Source organism: Ptychodera flava, chromosome 13 (assembly GCF_041260155.1).
Source record: "Ptychodera flava strain L36383 chromosome 13, AS_Pfla_20210202, whole genome shotgun sequence".
NCBI lineage: Eukaryota > Metazoa > Hemichordata > Enteropneusta > Ptychoderidae > Ptychodera > Ptychodera flava.
In genome coordinates this window covers 5,769,622-5,778,298 of record NC_091940.1, presented here as the reverse complement: position 1 = coordinate 5,778,298, position 8,677 = coordinate 5,769,622, and the positions used below count along the sequence as shown (strand labels likewise).

Below are 8,677 nucleotides of genomic sequence, written 5' to 3'. Positions count from 1 at the left end.
AAGTTTTGCAACAGCGTACATTGCATATGGATGATATTTTAAATTATTTGGTGTTTTTTATCAAATGTTGGTAATAAAATTCAAAATTATATAAAACTAAGTAAATTTTATGTCGTAAAAAGTATGTTACAAGGATGAAGATGTAGACGTTCTGTGTACTTTCGAAATACTCTTATTGTACGAGGATAGAATTATACATATTCATAAGCATTCCTGCGTACAGTCTCAGCCAATCAATGCCTATCGCGCGGGGTTCAAATTTAAAACCTTCATAATCTGATCAGAACCTTATGAACGGCAACGACGGAGAGAAAAGCAGTACCGAAGAAAGGTCAAATACAGCGTTATTTTACATAGATCTGAAAATTTTGGAATAGAAGAACTCTTAAGTATAGCAAGTATAGCATAAAATATTGTAAGTATAGTACAAAATAGATTTTCCAACATGCATAGATCGTGATCTAACAGTAACATTTCTACAACTTTCGAATCAGTGCAGTAGTAGCTACCATAACCACTGAACCAGTGGAGTGGATTGAAAACGTTTCAAATTCTTTGTTCTTTGCTTTCATGCACCGAGAGCAATATTACAGTAGATGTGTCAGAGAACTAAATATCAAACTTTATGCAGTTTTGGATGGAGAAATTTTAAGCTGTTCACAACATGGCAGTCTGTAACACTTTATTTAAATTCGCAGGACCGCGATTTCAAAAAAAAATGTGAGTGACGCTGCAGTTGTTGCCGTGTAATTATTTCAATTCAATGGCTTCCACCTTGTCAAATTTCTATCACATTAGACGCCGGGTTATAGGCAGTCTTTCTTTGGTATTTTTGAAGGCTTAGAAGATTAAATAACAACAGTTGTGAAAGAACAGTTCAGTGTTATCGTCCGACCCAAATACCCAGGCAAAACCTCGAGCTACTGTACTGCAGCTATGTTATGAGGTGATAATATAAATGCCTATAATCACAAGTCGATATTTCTCTGTTAAAAGAAACACTACCATAGAATTTTACCTCAGTTTTAATTTGAATTTATAATTGTAACTATGGAAGATTTAACTTCTCGATGATCCTATGTTGTCATTTTACGCATTTGAAAAAACAACTATAAGTGCCGTCTTTTGAATTTCAGCTAAACTGACCGTGACAAGCTTGATATTTTTGGATATTTACAACCGAAGCAATCACATGTCACAATGTCGTCTATGACAACATCGAAAATTGGAACAGTTGAAAATGGGGTAGGTATAATTATGGGTAGGAAATTTGGCAAAATTTGTCAGATTTCAGTAAATGAAGGGTATCATTACATTAATCCATTTTTGTTTTGAAAATTCACACTAATATTTTCAGTGTTACTAAGCTTGATCACATATTTTTTCTGTCTAATTGAAGTGCCATTTGCTTTCAAAATTCAGCCTTTCATATAATAGGAGAGTCTGCTAAACCATTCTTGACAAATTCAATTCATAGGTGCAAGGTCTGAGTATAGCTGGGAACAAAGAAAACCAGGTAAGCTCTCAGGAAAGAGGGGTCTGATCTCTTTACTGATGGAGCTACAGAACCTTGTTTTCCTAAAGCCTAAGTTCTTGAAGCCCTATAGTCAATGATATGGTTTCTGATACACACCAGAAAGTATGCCCCTGATGTGTGTTTGATTGCATTCAGAGTGAAAGCTATATTGGTGGCTTAGGACTGTGCAAGATTCTTTAAGCAGAACAAAACAAACTACTACTCACATGAATCTACGTGATAAAGTCAATAGATAGTAACTTTGTCTTTTCAAACAAGTTACAATGTGGTTTCCTTGGGATGCTTTCACTTCTTTTAGAAAGGTTATTATTATACAGAATTATGTAACATTTCTTGTCTGATATGCGAGTGTTTGGATAAGCAGCACATTCTTCTTACCTTGTACAAAAAAATTCACCATATTCATCATTCATCACATAACTTTATGAAACAACGATGTAATAATTTAACACATGCAGTTATCAATATCTATTTATTATACACTCTGTGTAAGAGCAGAAATCCACAAAAGTGATGACTGCATTCAGATTGATCACAAATAGCAAATGGGTAAATCCTGGGAGTTGAATCAACCATGCTACAAAGCCAATGCAAACTCTTATAACAGAACTATGTGTACTCCTGTTTGCACATTTAGCCACACATACTGCAATACAGTGTAGGATTGTTGTCAGCGTCCATTTTCCAAAGGGCACTGTTGTCCTTAGCAGTCAGAGTGTGACATTTTATTCTGGATTTGGTTCATCAAGTCAGTATGATGTTCATGTGAATATGCATTATTCATATGTACAGTATATGTACATGTACATTGCCTTCCAGACAATTAACATACTGCATGTATATTGTCAGGGGACACATTTGAAATCAGTGACTGATTGTACTAAACTGTTTGGCTGTGAACTGACCAAAACACTGGTGTAAAAATTTCGGGTTCCCTTTGCAGCTTGCTGGCACAAGTGGCAAATCCGAGACAGGAGCCAAGAGGGTTTTGAAACAGACAACTGGAAACCAACAAGTGATGAATCCACCTACAACAAAGGTAGCAAAACCACAGAATGTAGAGACTGCATGTGGCAATAGTGAAAACGCTGAACCATCCAGTAGTAGCACAGCTAAAAGCAACAGGTATGAGATAATGCATGGTACTTTCTATCTGCATGCCATGTAAGGGAATTTTGAAGGGAGAGATCAGAACTGCACCTGTACAACACTCTTGTTTACAAACAGTATATGAAAACTAGCTGCTACATTTAATTTTATGGTACATTAAAACAAACATCTTTCAAGTTTCTTCAGTGTTTACTTTAGTCGTAATTGGTCCCATACAAACTTTGAGCACAGTTCTGATTAACCCTCCTTTTAAAATCTCTCAGTACCTGCTATAAGTTAAAGCCCAAATAGCTGCGAATTATATGAATTTTTTCATTATTTTATTTTCAAACCAAGATTGGTACATGTAAATGTGTTGACTGAAGGACATGTATAGACGTATCACTGCTGCCTGATTTGGACCACGACTACATATTTTAACAAGTTAAATAATAAACGGGTGCCGCACCTGTAAAATGGCGCCCCCATAGAAAAGTACAAAAAATGCAGTATTCCATGCACATATGCATTGTAATCATCAAAGAAACAAGCATGATGCCATTTACTTGAATGCATCCACACGATGGCACACAGTATGTTGTCGTAATCTTTATTTTCTCTATCACATGATTGGTTTTTTGAAAATGGTGGGAAATCTAAAATGATGGTAGAACATTTGGATTTAAATGCCACTTTCGACAATTATGACAGTGTTACACACCTTTTCAGTTTTTACATTGGGTCTTATTCAAAGAAAACTCTTGGAAAACTGAGAATATTTTGAGATCGGTTTATTACACATTGGCAGCTATTGGGGCTTTAACATGTTCATGAAATATAGAATGACAGCTCAGCCTTTGTTGTTCCTCTCTTACAGGACAAACAAAAGTCTTCATTGTTTTAAATGTTTTAATTGATGACAAGAAAATGTGAAATATCCTCTTTCTTCAAATATGAACTTAAATCGTGTTTATGCATAAAAATCTCAATAAGCAACTTCTCCGAAAATGCTCTTGATATTGCCATAGCAATGCATAGAGATACTTAAATGCAAGGTAGTCTTATTTCAGAAACATGTAAAGAATTCTCTTTCAGCTAAAGTTCATACGTACCTTGTCTTGCTTTTATGGTACAAATGTGACCCCTGTTTCTTGTTCATATCCAGACGAAGATGGTGTCTGAACGACTTTGACATTGGTAGACCTCTTGGGAAGGGTAAATTTGGTAATGTGTACCTAGCAAGAGAGAAGAAAAGCAAGTTTATCCTTGCCTTGAAAGTTCTTTTCAAGTCACAGTTACAAAAAGCAGGTGTGGAACATCAACTTAGAAGAGAAATTGAAATACAGACACACCTCAGGTAAGAAAGCATAGAGAGCAGGTATTGCAGATTTGCCTAACTATGTGCACTGCTGTTTTCTTTCACCAAAAACATGGTATCTCCAAACAGTAATGAAATATTTGAATGTGAATATATACAAGCTTTGTGTCAAGACCTTCCCATTGGAAAGAATTGTGACCCAGTTACCAAACCTAGTTTACATTGCTGCCAATATAACTGTGTAAAGGTTGTACTATATTCCTACCATTGCAAATCTTTGGCATGTATAAACAGATGCTATCATAGCTGTCTGCGGATGAATGCAATATCAGTCCCTGAAATGTTGCTGTTTCAAAGTGGTTTTGTCAGCATTGTAATAATGCAGAAAACATTTGGTTGAGAATGAACTTTCTCACTAACAACTCACAGCAAGCACCTCTATAACCAGTTTAAACCTTTCCTGCAAAGAACCAGTACAGCTTATTGACATCTTTTTCATTTCTACCTATTCTGCTTTTGCTACAGGCATCCAAATATCTTACGAATGTATGGCTATTTTTATGATGACACAAGAGTTTATCTCATCTTGGAATTTGCACCAAGAGGTGAACTGTACAAAGAATTACAGAAGTGTGGAAGGTTTGATGAAAGGAGATCTGCAACAGTAAGTATTATTTGTAACAAAGTTCTTTTGATAGAAAATGAAGACTTCATGTCTCCTGTTGTAACTGTCAAGTCATGGCCCTGATGTTTGATCAGTTGTATTGTAAAATGATTGACTTTGGAATCTGAGTTGGTAAATCTTTCAGTAAAGAGTTAGTTTGTATATTCTTCACAAACTTGTATCATAATATTAATAACAGAAACCATGTATTTTCCTTTCCTAGTACATAGCACAACTAGCAGATGCCCTTAAGTACTGTCATACAAAGAAAGTTATCCACAGAGATATCAAGCCTGAAAATTTACTTCTAAGTCTACGTGGAGATTTGAAAATAGCTGACTTTGGATGGTCTGTGCATGCTCCTTCATCAAGGTAATGCAATCTAAATGGATATTTGGCTATAACATAATATTGTTGGTGTTTCATTGAGTGTCCTAAGCACTTTCTGCACAGTCCAGTTTCAGATCACACCGACACAAGGAAACCACTGTTGTCAACAATCAGAGAAAGATCAGTCACAATTTCAGATGGCTTTCATAAAACCTCGTTCTTGATCTCATGAGTTCACATTGTGAGTCTGAGGTTCTTGTCAATCATTTGCTTACATATTACATATGGTATGTCAACAAACTGCTGGACAACTCATAACACTAGAGGGCACTTGCAGTGAGCACTATATAGTTTCTTGACGAACTTGTAACTTCCAGATTGTGCAACATGAGGGCTAATCCTTATTCAAGGTAGAGGCAGATGCTGAGTGTCTGTTTAAGTGGTCTAATATGCACTGCCAATGCATTTACTTGCCATCAAACAAGGGAATCGGAATACACCATGCTCAACAGTTTGGTCTTTGTTCTGCATATTTGAACTCCATGTATTAGCTTGAAATTATACTACAGATGTACGTCTAAGTATCCCAAGTATGTATGTACATATCCATCTCAACAGATATTTTGGATGATCGTATTTAATCATATCAAACTTGTATCTTACAGACGAGCAACTCTGTGTGGCACCCTGGACTACCTCCCACCTGAGATGATAGAGGGTAAAATGCATGATGAAAAAGTTGACCTGTGGAGCCTTGGTGTACTTTGCTATGAGTTCCTGGTTGGCAAGCCACCCTTTGAAGCAGAAGGACATAGTGAAACATACAGAAAAATTTCCAAGGTTGACTACAGATTTCCTCCATATGTCAGTGAAGGTGCCAGGGATCTCATATCAAAAGTAGGTTCTACTTGAAATGTGTTAGCAGTGAAGTAAGAATGGAATAATATTGAATGAAAAAATTCAGACAACAGTTTTATGTTCTCTGTGTTCATCCTGCAGTTACAATCAATTTCAGTGTAATACTGGAACTCAGTCTGGTGATCTTCTAATCATTCTTTACTACATGTTTGCTGTTCATGTTAAAGAAACTAGATATTTTGTAAAATTAAAAAGTGCAAAAGATAGCTGTTGTTGGGCCTTGAGAAGATGACTGCTTCGTATTTTTTTTGTCAGTTGTGTTGAAGACAAGTGTTAGTGACAACAAAGACATTTCACATAGTGTGGCAAAATTTTGGTCACACTAAACACCTGTTTTTCACAACTATTGCTAAACAGGCACTGCACAAGGTCACTGCCAACTACATGTAACATGTTTTCTTCTCTTTTGACACAGCTGCTGAGGCACAATCCAGCAATGCGACTATCTCTAGAGGGCGTACTTCAGCATTCCTGGATTCTAGAGTATAGAGAACAGTCAGAAACTACCACACCTGCTACATCTTCGTGACCCAATCCATGATGAACTCATGTTCCTGTACATATGTCAAAAGATTCTACACTCATTGTGTTTGTTATTAGGAAGATCACTGACATTGGAATTGGTTGATGTGCTCTGAAGTCCTGAACAGAGCAAGAAATCATCTGACCATAGCATAGTCTTTATTTGAAAAGATTGTGCAGGCATAGAATGTGCAAACACAAGCAAAATTGGGTTCCAAAGTTGATTGATCTGTGATTTTGGGCAGTGTTCAAAAGACAACATTCTAAAAATACATTGTAAATTCACTGACAGCCTTGTGTTTCCTTTTTGTATCAAATAACCTGGTGGCTCATAACATAAATCAAAATAGCATAACTCCAGAGGATTCTCTCAAAATTTTCAATGAGAACAAATGAGAATGTTACAGATCACACAAATAGGAACTTTCAGACTTTGGAATCCATGTCCTTGGAATCTGTAAATTTATCACTTGTTATATATGAGGTTTGAACATCAAAAAAGTAAAGTAAATTGTGTTTCAAAAACAATCATTCCCACAGATTGATGTATCAGATTTAATATTATAATATTTTCAGTGGTCTGTAAAAGAGGCCACAATTACCAGTCTGCATTCGAAAAATTACAAGCTTATTGACCATTGTGTGTCAATTTTTTGAAATTACTTTACTTTTTTTAAGGAATCAGAATTTTCCTGTTTTACAATATTTGAAAAATGGCCTTTCCTGACATCTGTGAAATTTGAAATGACTCAACAAAATTTGTAGGGCTTGTTTTCACTTGTTTGGCGATAGCAAGATGATCAAAGCAAATCTAAACACATGTAAAATTTATTGTTCAACTGAGTAGAGGAAAACTTATAATCAAGTCTGAATGATTAAAAAGTCTTTGGTCAATTTATGTTTGGATGCTATTTCACCCTTTTCATGTTTTTAGATATTTTGTTTTTCGAATTTCCATGTTGAAAAAATGGTACCATTATAATTGTTATCTGAAATATTTTTCTGAGCTGAAACTTAAATATGTTTTTTAGAGACAATCAATGCAGTTTGAAAGACAAAAGATATTTCTTGCTATGGTTGGGAGATAGACTTGCCAATGTCTGTGGGTGTGTGAGTCAACAGATTGAAGAAACGAGTGGGTGACTGAAGTTGAAAGTTCTTTGCAAGGACTCTGCTCTATGATCAGCATATTTCTGTAGAGTGCCCTTCTTAGGACAGTGCTTCTGAAGATTGGTACTGCTAGAACTCTCAATTGAAGTGTGTTTCTGAGGTAAAACCAGCAGAGATATTGAATGATAGAGATATATGTAAACTCTGGTGACAGTTGGTCTGTATAAATGATCCCACAATTTACATTTGATGTTTATATGATATTATCACAAGAAGGGATATTTTACATACCCTTCATAGATTATTTGTAAATAAAGGCACCCAAATATCATTTTCTGACTGCCCACCATGTACATATTCCATCAACTTGCTTTCTATGGTGGTGTGTCTAGAATTGCATTATGTGTGTGTGATATTGTCTGTGTATGCATTGCACTGTTACTTGTGAAATTTACACTTGGCCCATCATTTCTAGTTGTTTGTTCATTATAGATTTTTTTGTCTTCTTTTGTTTTCTGAATCTTTTTCCATAATTTTGTCTTGATTTGTTTCACAAACTTTTGTTGCTTCAGTTTAGTTGAAAGGACTCTTAGTCCTTCCCACTATCACATGCAGGAAGTTACCGTAAGTTTATCGTCTGCATTGCACTGATACAAAATATTGAAAGTGCTAAACAAGGCTATAAAAAAGCAATAGAATATAAAAACGAGCTGGTGCACTCTATGACACTTTACACCTTTCTGCAAATACTCAGTGTCATATTCTTCAGCTTCTTACAGCTAATGCACATACTTTTCCCCTAGTAACTTTGTGAAATATTTTGCAAAGTACAGTGTGTCTAGATATTTCTATCCTCTTTTTCAATTCTCCATGGTGCCACTTTTCATTCATAGTGTCTTTTTGTATTTGAAATTATAATTTAGTTTACATAGACATTTCAATAAACCATAGTATTTCTTAAATTGTGTCTTATGTGGGATTTTGTCATTACTGTCGTTGCTTCTCATACCTACCTTTTCACAATATTAGTGTTGTTAGTTTATCTTCAGTGAATTTGGATGTATATTGTAACTTCCTGTTGATTGCCCTTACAGCATATTTGGTGCCCCATTGCTTTGGGAATGTTATCCTATATTAAAGAAAACTTTACATAATTATGTGATTGCATTGATGGGGTTGATATCCGAAA

The 8,677-nt window shown here is 35.4% G+C and overlaps 1 protein-coding gene across 6 annotated transcripts; it reads left to right on the top strand.

Annotated features, from left to right (window-relative positions):
• Positions 1-233: 233 nt before the first annotated feature.
• Positions 234-8,450, top strand: LOC139147219 (aurora kinase C-like). 6 transcript variants are annotated; one of them, XM_070718229.1, is made up of 9 exons: positions 234-385; positions 1,142-1,245; positions 1,478-1,516; positions 2,481-2,662; positions 3,792-3,983; positions 4,470-4,608; positions 4,832-4,980; positions 5,604-5,835; positions 6,272-8,450. In XM_070718229.1, exons 2-9 carry the CDS (start codon positions 1,201-1,203, stop codon positions 6,383-6,385), a joined length of 1,092 nt encoding a protein of 363 aa, XP_070574330.1. In that variant the 5' UTR covers positions 234-385; positions 1,142-1,200; the 3' UTR covers positions 6,386-8,450. The 6 variants fall into 6 exon arrangements, with proteins under 6 accessions (XP_070574330.1, XP_070574333.1, XP_070574331.1 ...); XM_070718230.1 differs by having other exon boundaries at positions 255-385; positions 1,137-1,245; XM_070718228.1 differs by having other exon boundaries at positions 259-415; positions 1,137-1,245.
• Positions 8,451-8,677: the final 227 nt, after the last annotated feature.

Coding starts and splice junctions, on each gene's coding strand:
- LOC139147219 (XM_070718229.1), top strand. CDS start 1,201: ATGTCGTCTATGACAACATCGAAAATTGGAACAGTTGAAAATGGG. Junction 1,517..2,480: donor CTGGGAACAAAGAAAACCAG/GTAAGCTCTCAG, acceptor TTCCCTTTGCAG/CTTGCTGGCACAAGTGGCAA. Junction 2,663..3,791: donor AGCACAGCTAAAAGCAACAG/GTATGAGATAAT, acceptor GTTCATATCCAG/ACGAAGATGGTGTCTGAACG.